The sequence below is a fragment of the Girardinichthys multiradiatus genome, chromosome 13 (genome assembly GCF_021462225.1).
Source record: "Girardinichthys multiradiatus isolate DD_20200921_A chromosome 13, DD_fGirMul_XY1, whole genome shotgun sequence".
In the NCBI taxonomy this organism is placed as follows: Eukaryota; Metazoa; Chordata; class Actinopteri; order Cyprinodontiformes; family Goodeidae; genus Girardinichthys; species Girardinichthys multiradiatus.
The window spans coordinates 20,707,709-20,721,948 of NC_061806.1; the positions used below are offsets into that span (position 1 = coordinate 20,707,709).

Genomic DNA, 14,240 nt, shown 5'->3' on the forward strand with positions numbered 1-14,240 from the left:
GCCAAAACCACTGGTAAATGGTTTACTGACCATGGTATAACTGTGCTCAATTGGCCTGCCAACTCTCTTGACCTGAACCCCATAGAGAATCTGTGGGATATTGTGAAGAGAACGTTGAGAGACTCAAGACCCAACACTCTGGATGAGCTAAAGGCCGCTATCGAAGCATCCTGGGCCTCCATAAGACCTCAGCAGTGCCACAGGCTGATTGCCTCCATGCCACGCCACATTGAAGCAGTCATTTCTGCAAAAGGATTCCCGACCAAGTATTGAGTGCATAACTGTACATGATTATTTGAAGGTTGACGTTTTTTGTATTAAAAACACTTTTCTTTTTTTGGTCGGATGAAATATTCTAATTTTGTGAGATAGGAATTTTGGGTTTTCATGAGCTGTATGCCAAAATCATCCGTATTAAGACAATAAAAGACCTGAAATATTTCAGTTAGTGTACAATGAATCTAAAATATATGAATGTTAAATTTTCATAATTACATTATGGAAAATAATGAACTTTATCACAATATGCTAATATTTTGAGAAGGACCTGTATACTCTTTAAAATAAACTGTAAAACTTCATATTTGGTCCTGAAAAGGACAGGTGGCCACTGCAGGGAATCCAACCCAAGTGTTACATAATACGCACATTTTTTCCTTAGTACATTTGTGAGCTACTGCATTTTGGCTCCACGTTTGCATCTGACAGATCAAATCTAGCATAAAACCTGTCCATTTGTGTTTATTTATTAAAATGAAGGTCCTAATCCAACCCACCGTCCTACCCTTTCGGCAGATTAAACTATTTAAATAAAGTATTCTATTTTTGACACACCTTATGAATTATAAAGTGCATTTATTCAAAGTGCATTCATTTTGTTTATTTGTAGTCTGGATAAACCTGCAGTCATTTTTAGCATATTCATAAATGATCATATTGCTAACCTCGTAGCTGAAAATGCTTTAAACCTCTAGTGTTCTTGTTAAAATGTATTATTATTATTATGGAGCAGGAGGCAACAAGTTCAACTTGCTACCCGTTTAAGGTGATTAGACTGTTCAATAACCTGAATAAGAGTATGGCTACTGGCTGATATCGAGGCAGATTACTTTGCTCTCCAAAATATTTTTTGAATTTAAGCAAGACAATGAGACATATTGCTTGGTGGTTCACTTCTTTTCCATTTTACAATTGATAAATAATAACATACCAAACATAGGCATATATTTACACATAAACAATATTACAATTGTACAAAGCTTTTTTCCGTAAACTTTGTTTCTTTTTTTAATCATGCAAACAGGTTTTGAACAACAGCTTTAAAAAACAGAACTGTACACTCCTATAACAGCGGCTGATAAAACACTGAACAGAGCCTCCTGTTGTTATTAGTGTCCATTTAATGTTTGACAGACTTATTGCACTTCTGCTGCCCTCTAGCGGCTACATTACAGCACAAAACGTATTTGCCTCAGATGCTTTGCAGCTTTAAAACTCACACCTGATTTCCTCGAAAACTGTAGATGGCACAAAACCAAGGCATTGTGTCACTATAAATAAACAAAGGATTTTAATAAATAACCAACTTAACGTCTTTACACATGATCAGCAAAGATGGGTGTGTATGTACATCATGCACAGCTTGATAGTAACAAAAAAACCCTTTTGAGTTACATTAAACTTAAGCAAATTCGGGCTCTGATGTTTGAGTCTCAGCAACTATTCACTGAAGAGCATCACCAGGAGCATTTTCACAACAAAGGTGTATTATTATTACTAAAGAAGATTTAACAGTGATATTTATATGAAAAGAATCTGACATCCTTAATTGATTTGGATCAGTACACTGAGAGGTTGCTGGTACGCTGTTAAACAAGCTTCAGGCATATCTAGACTGAATTTACAACTGTTTCACCTGATTTACTGATAACCAAACCAACTTTTAAAGAACTGACGCAAACCAGTTAGTTTACTGATGTAGTTTCAGATTCCATAAGCAAAACGCCTTGAACACTAAACACTTAAATAGCTTCAATCTTTTTTTTTTTTCTGCTTTAATCCACTAGAGATCTTGTGGATGCTTCCAGGGACCAAATTCAGCCAGACCTTTAGTAACAACTCTTGATTTTTGAAATAATTTTTCACACCATGAACCTTTGGCACAGAAATGGCTTGGGGAAATGTTTCTATGGGTGTAATAATGATCAATAACAAAAAGTTGTTGCTTTAAAAATCTTTGTGTTGAAATCCAGATGAACACCTGCAGGAGGATCTTCACAGTATGGCACTTTATCCCTAATTTATACCTTATGAAAAAAGGCAGCAAATGCTCGTCCAAGTTAACATTTAGGAATATCACAGCAGCACTGTTGCAGGGCAGTTACAAGGTGAAAAAAACAAAAGAAATGGCAGAAATATAATAAATGTGCCACGAAATGGATTTGTTGATTTGTAAGCATCAGTACAATCAGACGTTAGACTTTTCGTCTTCCACGCTGCATTTGTGAGCAGGCATAAAATAGAAAATGTCAGTAGCTAATCAAGCTTTTGCCCACAGTGACTGGAAAAACAAATGTCAAAGCCATTTCGTTTGGTTCCTCAAATCTGTCAACATCCTGAATTAGTTCTCACAGTATCAATGAGACCGTTTCAAAATGAAACACTGTTTTCAGTCAGTATGTATCAATTATCCATCTTCTTCCTTTGAAAGTGATTCAGTGGGACATAGCTGTTCTGTTGTGCTGCAGTTTGAATAAAAGATGTTGACACGATGAACCTCAAAGATAAAAAGAAACATTGATCTCTGCTAGGACTGTTTCCATAGAGACCGGATTCAAAAGCACACCCTGAATTCAGTCATCACGACAGAAAGCATCTCTGCAAGGAGTCAGATTGGCTTCACACGATCAAGGAGCAGACATCAGGCCAGGGCTTCTAACTGCGCAGACAAAAGCTGTGCTTCCAAACTAAACAGGAGACCTACAGTACAGCCAGGCTGCAACATTCAACATAAACATTTGGCACTGAAAACTGTTAGGTCCACCGTATGTACAAAGCTAAATCATTTATATTCACAATGAAACATCAGAGATGAGAGCAGGCTGTTTCAGGCTTTCAAAACCAGAACCATCAATCGGCTTCTTCCTGCGCAATAACCAAAAAGGCTCCACATATAGTACAACTAGATAGCATGTCTATGAAAATATCTGGGAGCTTTGCAGCTGATATCATGTTGGACAACCTGTGATGCACATTTAACTTAAAAACAAAAAAAAAAAGGAAAATACTAATGCTTTTGGGTTTGAAATCAAGAAGCGGTTATCAAGTCTTTGTTGATGTTCAATGGGAGCGACAAGATTTACAAAAATAGAGGAACATTCCACCTGATGAACAAGAGAAAACAACCAAAAGATGACGAGAATAAAATAAAGGCCAACTCAGCCTTGCAGGTAACTGTACAAACTAATCACAGCCTCCTTGACCCTACGCTCAGTTTCTCCATCTTCTGTAGACAGTTCCCAGGGAGTGTGTGGAGTTTTAAAATCCTTTATAAGCACATGTTCAGTGTAAGAAAGCCTTTTGAGAGTGGACAGAGTTGGACACATTAGTGCCCATCTCACAGCTGCTGGTTGTGGGGTCTCTCTGTAGTGTACGTGTGACAGTTTGCTGTACAAAGCGTCCCCATTGTCACACAGACTGGCTTTCCCACTCTGTCGGCTTTGTCTGTGTTTAGGCGCGTGGCTCCAGCTTGTGGGAAAGTTCAAAAAGTGTCTGCTGATTGTCGATGATGTGCAGGTAGTGAACGCTCGCCCTCACTTCTGCGCTGTCCACGCCAATCACCTCGTTGCCTAGGAGACAGACACAGAACACGTGCTGAAGTCAAACACAAGTCTTTCCTAGAAGCCTTCCCATTGCGAAGCTAAACAGACGTAGAGTATATTAAAAATAAATGAAAAGTAAAAGCCTTTCTGGAAACTGTTGCTTGGTAACTGTAACAGAAAACCAAATCAGCTGACCCAGTACAGATGCAATACTCTAACCTAACTGCAGACGGGACTGGAACCGTCATCATCCCAAATAGGATAAAGAGCATTTAAAAAGAGGTTCCTCATAAATATTAGTTTACCTTTACTGAACAGGGCAGATCTAGCAAAACTGGGTCTGTATTATAAAGATCATCAGTGGTGATTCTTGAATGAATGGTGTTCTGGGAAAGGCATTCAAATCTGTGCATGATTCTCATTGTTTTGTTCTTACAAAGCAATTTAAAGTTTCCCATATAAAAACCGTGTTTTGAAGAATTTGTTTTAGGTGCAGAATAATTCAGTCCTTGTCTAACTTGTCGGTTCAGAGATGTATTCATGTTGGACATTTTCTAACATGGTCCTGAAGCCAAAACAGGGCTCAAAGATTCAAAGAATTTAGATCAATCTACTTAAGGTTTTTTTCCCGTTTAATTATTTTATATTTTAGACTTCAAATCATCACATGTATTCCAGATTCTTGGAAATAGCACTTTAGCGTGGAACACGAATCTATGCCTGATGTCATGTTCAGACGTCATTATTGTACAGCTGTATTTTTCTGACACGAAATATGAGGGCAACAGAAACAATTGGTCTTTTCAGTGCTCCTGCAGCCCTCTGATGGAATGGCACCCTGGGTAGTGAGCCATTTTGTCTATTTACTAATTGCTGTGTTCAGTGATGAGGCTACCTAAAGTTAGCAATATATGCACATAATGATTTTCCTAGGTATTTGATGCATTCAGTTTAGAGCTACCCAATATATATCAAATTGCAGTTCTCACATTATCAGTGTGCGCAATATCAAATTTGCAAAGGATTGTTTTAAAATAATTGTTTTAATTTGGTTGGCTATCAGTGCCTTAGATTGAGGTTCTACCTGCCAATGATACATTTGACCAAATGAATAAGAGTTTCACAGCTCTTAATGTCCACACCTCATATTTGAAATACAATTTTTCCTACATTACATGTTTTTCTAACGCAGCCCTAATTGAAAAAAATAACTAACATTTCCATGGACACAAATGGTATAGAACCACAGTGCGGATACCTTTGTAATATTATTATACTCTGTGGAATTGCCGATACACACCTGGCTGGTCGCTTTGGCAGTGGCGAATCATCCTCACTGTGTCTGCAATCATATGCTGTTGAAATGAGAGGATGCGTTCAAATACTAAAACACTGACATTTCATCATTAGCTGTAAAAATTTTAACAGCTTTTAACGTAAATGCTACATAATTTGTCACCTAGTTCTTATTCTTTGGAGGATTTAGTTGGAAATGTATTGGTCAAAAACAATCTCTAAGACTTGATGAAATATTTGATTTAAATGGTTTAAGCTGCAAAAACCCAAAAGACTTAACTCACCAGCTTCTCAAAGTTAACCAGGTTGTCATGAAAGGTCTTATTTCCCTCATGGATGAAAGTAATATCTAGAAGCAGTGGACAGGCATATTAAAGTTTTACTCAGTACTGCTTTATATATATATATACACACACATATATTTGTGCAGGAGTGGAGGATTTAGAGGATACCTTTTAGGAGAAGAGGCATGAAAGGGATCTTGGGAGGTTTCATCCTTTTGAAGGCCTCTCTATAAGCTTTGTGATTAAGAGAAGGATCCTGAGAAGAAACAGAGGTGAACAGAGATGAGTAAAAAGGGTTGAAAGGAACGAGACATTTTAGGATTTGGCCATGAAAAAGCTCGGCCTGCAACACACTCTGTTCTCACCGTGATGAGTTCCAACTCTGAGAACAACTTCTTGAACTTTCCTGGGCATTTCTGAAAAGGAGAGTTTAGGTTGTAATAAATGTCCAACACAGAGCTTGCATCCAAATTACCGTCCTGCAGCACACATCCTTACCTCCCATGTTTGGTTTAGTCTGCTGACAGCAGCTGTGTTCAGACCCATTATAATGGCAAATGCAGAGTTCAGATTTCTTTGGGCTTTACAGCTATAAACAACACAAAAAAATGGAAGCAAAATCAGAATCTTGATGCTCCTGATTAGTTTGTATATTTTTATTTTGAGTGCACTCACTGAGCTGCGATCTTGATGAACTTCTTGAGCAGCTGCACTCTCTTATTAAGAGATACACACATGAGCACCTTGGACATGACCCACTGTTGGACCTCGTTACAGCGCTGGAGAAGGACAGAGAGCGCCGCCGTGTGGCTAGAGCCGGGAGTGCGGCTCAGCGTGTAGTACACCAGCTCCTGCTGCGCATGGGAGATAGAGATATGTTTTTGAAAAAAGATAGTCAGATGGACAACAAGGCCAGTCACAATCAACAATTTCTAAAGCAAAATTAAGAGTAACAAAATAAAAAGGTTTAGTTAGTTAGACAAGAGCATTTTCCCTGGTATGCATGGTGGTGGTTGCATCGTGTATAGTGACTGTCAATTGAATTGACAAACTGCACAAATTTTAACTGAATATGTTAGAGTTCAAAATACAAAAATGATAAACTAAATACAATATATATTTTTTTTATTTAAAAGAACATATGCTTTGACTCAAGGAGTAAACAGTTCAAAAACATTTTAAAGGTGTTAATTTAACAAGACGCAAACAAATCCTACCATAGCAAAACTATTGCAAAATATTGCGATGACAATGACAGCTGGAATAAGTCCACATTAATCCCACTCTTTCTCTGCTGTCAGAACAAAGCATCTGATATTGTTTTTTCTCTTCAGTATCTTGGGAACTATTCTCTCTGTCAGGTGTCAGCATCTACTACAGAGATACACTCCATAAAGTCCATCATATTCTATCGCAATGACAGCGAATGGGAATTTATTAACTGATATCACCGATTTCCTAATATTGTCCAACCTTGATATGATTAAGATGATCATGATTAGAAATGTATTAAAATGTTGGATGCAAAGCATTTATGTTTGTGTGTAGATACCTCATGGATGGATTTGAAGAGGCTCCAGTCCAGGTGGGTGAGCGCTGCTGCCACATCCCAGGTGTTGATGCCCAAGAGTCGAACCAGCCTCCTGCTCAACTCGGCACAGTCTGTTAACGGAGGCTGCAAATACAAGCAAACAATAAAAGGTAGTTTGCACACAAAACGTTCAAAGAAACGCAACAGATACACAGATATAATCTTTTTATTTGAACCAGGGTAAGTAGTGTCTCCTCTTCAGAATAAATTACAACTTGTCCTCATTATGGAACAATAAGGAGAGTAAAAAAATAAAATAAAAATCAAAAGATTTGTTTTAATGTCTGATTCATCAAGAGGATTATGACACACAAATGGTGCCACTATCAAAAACAGAGGGAGAAAACGTTCTTAGGAAGTGCATGTTTATCTTGAGTCCGGATACGTTGTTACAGAGAAATGGATTCATGAAAAAAAAAAAGGATATTTACATACCAAGACCTCAGTAAGATCTCTGTGACAGGCCATCAGCTTTCCCTGTGGGGTCAGAGACTCTGAATAGACACAGTCGCTGGGCTGCAACATTCTCCGCTCTGCAGGGACAAATAAATAATAATACGCATTTATTTATTGCAAAATCAATGCACATGTATGCTGTCTTGTATTTGCATACCTCCAGTATGCAGCACCACAGCCAGCACCATGTCCTCCTCTGCTTTGTCCAGCTTCAGAGCCACAATCCGCAGCAGCTCCCGAGCCTCCAGAGCAGGGTGTGTGTGGACACTTAGGTAGGAGTCAGGACTCACGTATACGCAGCATATCACTGAAAAAGAAATTAAAGTATTTACCATAAAGGAGAAAAGGCCAATGGCTTTAGAAAGAAAGATTAGCAAAGCTCAAGAAGGACAATTTCAATTTATTTCTGTCAAGCACAAAAATGGAAAAAAATACAGGAAGTGTGTGTATTTAAGACATTTGCATAAAAACATCTAAAGTAAAATTCTGCCATTATCCATAATTATGTGGAGCTGTTTTGTGTTTGCTTCTCACTCACCCTCTCTGTGGTCCGTCTGTGAATTGCGAAGCTGCAAACTGTTTTCCTTTAGGCTCATCTGCTGGTACATTTGTTTACTCTGACAGACAAAAAAGAACAAACATGGAGATTTTACAACCGCTAAATATCAGGTTTAATCTTTCTAAACACCTGTTGGCCTCAGTGTCAACCAGATGTTTACCTTCATCTACTATTAAATGTGAAACTGCTTCTTTTACATACCTTTTGGTTAGGAGGGCAGTCGTCCACTGTGCTGCAAGACAGCGACGTACAGTTGTAAGGAGGAGTATAACAGTACAGACACACAATCTTACATCGATCCCGTTTAACAAGAGGTGCTTACTGTCTGCGACGCAGAAGTTTCTGAAACTCTTTCAGGTCTTTCTCCAGCGAAGGGAACTCATACAAATCCTCTAAAACATACCTGTACAGTGTCTGACAGAACAGGGAAGATGATGGACATTAATGACAGCAGGACATATTTGGGCTTTTTCAAAAGGGCCTGTGTGATGCTGCATAAAAAAAAAGTGTCGTAAGAAAGTAACGGCTTGCAACAAACTGACAGTGTAGGCATGTGCTGCTTTATGTTATTAACATCTACTCAGGTTTTAAACAATTACAGCTTCTAAATTTTCTGTCACATTGTGCCCACAGTTAAGAGACCTTATAATATGAATACAGTGAAAGAAATCAGACAATGGGGTGCCCCTCCCTCACTTGTTGCTGCACACTAACATGTCAGCTGGCTGAAAGAAGGCTGCTACATTTTCCTCTTCACTCAACAGAAATATTAATTCTGGCATTCAGACATATTTCCAGTTGAGATAGACACATTACTGGTATTAAGGTAACGTTGTTCCAAAACTCCAGTTGGGAAGCCATGAGGGACATGTCTGTAAACTCGATGCAGGCTCTGCCCGAGTAGATTAACCAGTCAATTTCAGCTTCTTCTATTAATCTATATAATGCAGAACAACCAAAAGTTATAATATTCTGCGAATGTTTATTAAATTATTTCTTTGTATTAAAATCAAAATCGTTGTTATAGATAAAACTGTTTTCACCATTATAATCACTTTCTATTACATGTCTGCAATGGGATTAATTGTTCCTTTTAAATAAAACCAATTAGATTGTGTTACACATTTTTGTTTGATACTTTTATGGAAACACCATAATACAATGAAACCGTGGGATTTTTACACAAGGTTATCTTTCACTGGCTCTAAAGAGTCAACTTATGAAGCTATGGGTCAAGCATGTCACGTGTCTGAAACATCTTTGAAGGGGTTCTGGCAACATTAGAACTGAAACCGGGAGATTTTGTGGACACTGTGTTTATTAAAAAATGTAATATTTGAAATTTCTAGCAGATTTATCAGGTAGAAGTATCTTGGCAGCACAAAGTATTGTTAAATCTCGGAAGAAAAAGTCATTCTTATCTAAAGATAAAAACAACATAAACTAATAATCTCCTCAGCGGACCATCTCATTCTGAGTTTTCTCTAAGATTTGAAGTAAGTATTTGATGAGGCTTTTCTTAATAGTTACTGCATATTAAGAAACACATGGTCAGACATGAACACCGGTTCCATGCTTAGTAAGCCCGAACCAACATATCAAGTTTTCATAGTTAACAATAGAAGTTTCGGTGAGTAACTCCAACTACATTTTTGCATCTGATGCTATTTTTGTCTTTATTTATTCTTTCAAAGAATCTTGGTTCAATATTTTTGTTGCAGATATCCAAGAAAATATAAAAATGGGTAAAAAAAATCTACATATAATAAAACTTAGCAACAGCACAGTCTGTGCAGCTGATTTAACAACCAGCAGAAGTGCATGCGTTTGCACATGTGAGTATGGTAGAGAATTAATAATTTTGCACACCTCAACACACACTCTCCTATACACCTCTTTATCACCGTCATTGACCCTCCGTAGCCCCGTAAATCCCAGCTTCCCTCTCATCCCTCTGTTACTAGGCAACTATCACCTGGGTTATGCACTCCATATTAAATGATACCCTTGCCAAACCTACCACTCCGGTTTCCATGGCAACCTATCGGTGAGCAAAAGAGCAGTCAGTTTATGTAAGGACGAGCAAGTGGAGGGTTGTGTGTTCGCTTTTGAGTGTGTTTGCAGCTCCTCTGGGGCCATGCATCCAAAACAGTACAGTCTGATTCTTCTGTTAAACTCACTTTCAACTTATTACTTCCAGCTAATACGCCAACCTGTCCCAGTTATTTGTGTTACTGAACAAGAACTACAGATTACAATTATACCCCTTTAATCTACACTCAAAAAACTGTGTCTGTTCTGATTTTGGGATGAGATAGATACATGAACATTTAACATAAAAACACACTTTCAGCTCTCTCGCTCAAGAGTTTGTCAAGCGCTCCCATACCTTCATGAAGCTCCTGACATGCTCCTCTTCCTTCAGGAAGTCCTTATAAAGCCTGCTCCAGTGGGACACGAGCCGCAGTACTTTGCGCTTCCTAAAGAGGGCGTCTTTGCCCTCCTCCTGGCCCCTGCAGCGTGCACTACTATAAGTGAATGTGGTCAAGGAGACAACAAATTAAAAAGTAGAGTGTAAAGGATTGTGTGTAGGGTTTTGCTGGACTACATGCATGGTGTAAGGATATTGTCCCAGCAGCGCCTGGCAGAGTTCATGGGTGGACATGAACACAAGGTAGGTCAGCAGGAAGTCATCCAGCAGCATTTCTGAAACACAAAGCACATCATGAGTCATTTTACATAACTTTGGTATCATTTCATTTTACTTATTAAACATATAGACTTATATTACATTTAGAATACACAGCATTTGATTAGAGCTACTTGATGCCCCTTTGACTTACAATCAACTTTATGGGTTTAATAAAGGGCCAAGAGTGACTGGCAGATAAAAAGAGAAACGACAGACCTTACATCTCTGCCACACATTCCTTTCTTGATTTAGAAAACTAAAGCTACAGCAGTAATGATAAAAAGTATCTAAGCAACCACTATGATGACTGATTATATCTGGTAAACAGTGCTGCAAAGCAATAACAATGCATTTAATAAACAAAATGAATGTTGCCTAGGAAAAGTAAGAAAAAAAAAAAAAACAACTAGTGTCACTTTCCAAAAGAAGAGGCCAAATTTTCAAATTAAAACAATAAAATTTATAAAGGAAATCTATTTTAGCCATGTATCAACCAGCATGATAAAGGTATCAGCTAATGTTATGAGTGCCTGACATGAATGAGTGCTTACAGCTTAACACCCTCTTGTATCCATGTTTGAGACTCTTATTTTGAAGTAAGAAAACAAGTAGTACTTGAGGTTTTTATTGTTTTTAAGAAGTCTACAAATAAAGACAGCTCATCAGGCTGGCTCACAAAACACACAAAATCCTATAAGTGTTTGTGCAAGCATTTGTGTTGCAGCTTTTGGGGTATTGTGACCGGGTAAATGTTAACCATTAACGACACAAAATTTGTTTTGTAGCAGCCCATCAGCACTAAACTAAGGGGCTAGTTTAGGGATGTTTTTAAGAAATCTGACTTGCCCTTGATCACCTTTTGTACAAAATCGGAAATACCGAAAGTGATCAAACCTGAACTGCATAACCACACAAATAATAGAGTTTCCTTAAAACACATTTTAATATTTATGAAGTCTTTATTTTATTGATGCCAACACAAACAGGAGACTTCTAAAACTCTCAAGACTGTAAACGTGGGCTGCATTATTTGGAGATACACCTGCTGTGCATTTGGGATGTTAAAATCAATTCAACTGACCAAATATGTCACAGATATGCAGTGTGTAAGAATGACATATGAAATATATAATGCCAAATACTGCATCCTAGTAGTTGTACATCATCTTCTCTTGTGAGTTGGTTCATTGTTACACATCTTCCTATAGTACCATCATATGAACTTAAAGGGGACATATCATGCTTTTAAATCCTTCCTTTTCACACTTAAATCATTCAGTTGTGGTCCATATAAATTGGAACAGCAATGCTTTGGTCTGAACTCCTCGTTATTGTAGCTCCACAGGCTCTTCTTTTACCGCTGTTCTGAGGTGCGTCCGCGCCAACTTATTTTGGCGCGGCTTCTTTAAATGCTGTTGAGGCTCTTCACACCCCGCCCCCCTCGAGGTCAAGGAGCGCTGCACTTTAACCTTTTCGGCCCTTTTTGTAGTTTGATAACAATGATCTTTCGCCATAAAAACAAGACAAAAACAGCAAAAACAACGCAAAACCGTTGTATGTAATTATACTGTTCAGAACACGCAGTTCGGTTCTGTCCTCAAGGAATTAAAGACGAGCACACAGCTCTAACATAAGCAGAAGACACGATGCTACTGCTATCAGAACAATAACCAGGACATCATGTCAACACACAATAAATTCATGTATGAAATAACATTCCTATTTCCCCACTAATGTGGGTAGATTTCCATAAAAAATAAAATTTATCTAGGCACTTTGAAGAGGTTCTGATGCTGGGGGAAGGTGTAATCAATTGTGTGGGTTGAATATACCCAACGACCAAACTTATCCTCTTTCAGCGTAGGCATACTTGGGCTCGGACTACAAAATTGCAGCAAGGAATAAATATGGTGGATACGTGAAATTAATCAGCTGGAAGTCCAAGACCTTATTTAACTGTTCCGCAGCACATATTGTGACGTAACAGAAAAACATAACAGGTGATAGAGAAAACTGAACGGACTGAAAAATACGACCCAAAACAAAGATATCTCTGCAACACCTGGACAGACTAAATTCAACCTTTCTGCACTCCTACATACTCCAAGTATACAACAAAATGCATTTAAAGGCTGAAAAAGTGGATTTTGCATGTGTTCCCTTTCAAGTCAAATCTGCTGTGAAAAATAAGTAAAGAAAATAAAATGTGCTTATGTGCTTGCAAACTGGTTCTGAAATGAAAAGATGATTTAGAAGTAACGTGCTTTTTCTCGTTTCCCCATTTCAAATCAATCAATTTTTCTCATTCATAAAAAAGCTGATTAAAAGGTTGTCTATAGGACTAACTTATTTACCCCATGATAATTTCTCTGAAAGGCCTCGACCAAATAATGTCACACTGAAGGTGAAGGAGCCACTTTGTGTCAAATGCAAGACCCTAATTGTACCACTTGGTTTCACTTTTGTTTTAGCAAATTCGTATACAAATCAAACTGGTTTTCACTGTTTTGCTGCTGTCATTATGGAGTCTTTGTTTGGGCAGTGTTTGCGTGTATAACAGGATTAGCAAACTGCAAATATTTGGTAACCAATTAACTATAAGTATTCAAGGAAGCATGTTTGGATTATCTTCAGGCAAGAAGCAGGGGCTCTAATTGGAGTCTTTGCCTCTGCGAAAGGTTAGGTAATAAATATCCTTCAACTATATCTAGCAATAGAAAGAAACTGCTTTTTTAAATAATAACACATCTACACTAGCTTTTATAGATCAGCTGCATAAAGATATGGCCTTGTACATGAGCATCATACCACATTAACTCAAGTGTTCACATTACAGCAAGGGTAGAGTAGAACAGATTGAAGTGCAAGTTGGATATCATGAGTGTGCAAGACTCAGCAGGTGATCATTGGGTATGAATCAAACACAAATGGCCCACAGCGCCCATGGGTAATGAGCCATTGTTGTAGGGTGGGAGAGCTCTGTGTGTTCATTTTTGTGCTGTCAAAGATTTTTTCTGCACAATACGTGACCCAAATGTGGCCGTGTGAGGCAGAGAGCACAGAAATTAATTATAGAAGACTGAGCACAGGCCACAGCATTAATATTTGATCTGCTGCCCCTTATTTTTAGAAATAAAACTGGAACTTTCTTCAGAAATATTTAGGGCAGTACTGGGTGAGCTCGTCATATTTCAAATGGCTGTTAACTTGCTTCACTGTTACTTTCCTTACTTTGCGATCACTAAACCTGAAGTTGTTTCTCGACCAGGTTTGTTCCTGCTCTACATCTCCCTGTTCGCCTTCTCAGTCGCATCCTCCCAGTCCCTCCCCTTCTCTCCTCATCCCCCGTTATTCATTTTCTCCTACTTGCAGTTTAGATTTCCTCCTACTACTCCTCTCCTCCTAGGCTCACACTCTCTCAGCTCCACGCGATGATAAATATCCATTTTCATCTTGAACATATGCCCCCCTGCGTTTGCCCGCTGGCATGCACAAAGTCAGACACACAGTTGCAGATGGTGCAGTGCACACACACACATGC

The 14,240-nt window shown here is 38.4% G+C and overlaps 1 protein-coding gene across 1 annotated transcript in view; it reads right to left on the reverse strand.

Annotated features, from left to right (window-relative positions):
* Positions 1 to 1,157: 1,157 nt before the first annotated feature.
* The window catches only part of rapgef5a (Rap guanine nucleotide exchange factor (GEF) 5a), a 62,830-nt gene continuing 49,747 nt past the window's right edge, over positions 1,158 to 14,240 (reverse strand). The window contains exons 12-26 of the mRNA XM_047384163.1: positions 10,635 to 10,713; positions 10,397 to 10,541; positions 8,330 to 8,421; positions 8,209 to 8,239; positions 7,987 to 8,065; positions 7,606 to 7,755; positions 7,428 to 7,525; positions 6,954 to 7,076; positions 6,077 to 6,255; positions 5,900 to 5,990; positions 5,767 to 5,817; positions 5,570 to 5,657; positions 5,402 to 5,466; positions 5,122 to 5,176; positions 1,158 to 3,848 (exon numbers count right to left, since the gene is read on the reverse strand). Coding sequence (XP_047240119.1) covers positions 3,730 to 3,848; positions 5,122 to 5,176; positions 5,402 to 5,466; positions 5,570 to 5,657; positions 5,767 to 5,817; positions 5,900 to 5,990; positions 6,077 to 6,255; positions 6,954 to 7,076; positions 7,428 to 7,525; positions 7,606 to 7,755; positions 7,987 to 8,065; positions 8,209 to 8,239; positions 8,330 to 8,421; positions 10,397 to 10,541; positions 10,635 to 10,713 — 1,445 coding nt within the window. The 3' untranslated portion in view covers positions 1,158 to 3,729. The remainder of the gene's footprint in view (positions 3,849 to 5,121; positions 5,177 to 5,401; positions 5,467 to 5,569; positions 5,658 to 5,766; positions 5,818 to 5,899; positions 5,991 to 6,076; positions 6,256 to 6,953; positions 7,077 to 7,427; positions 7,526 to 7,605; positions 7,756 to 7,986; positions 8,066 to 8,208; positions 8,240 to 8,329; positions 8,422 to 10,396; positions 10,542 to 10,634; positions 10,714 to 14,240) is intronic.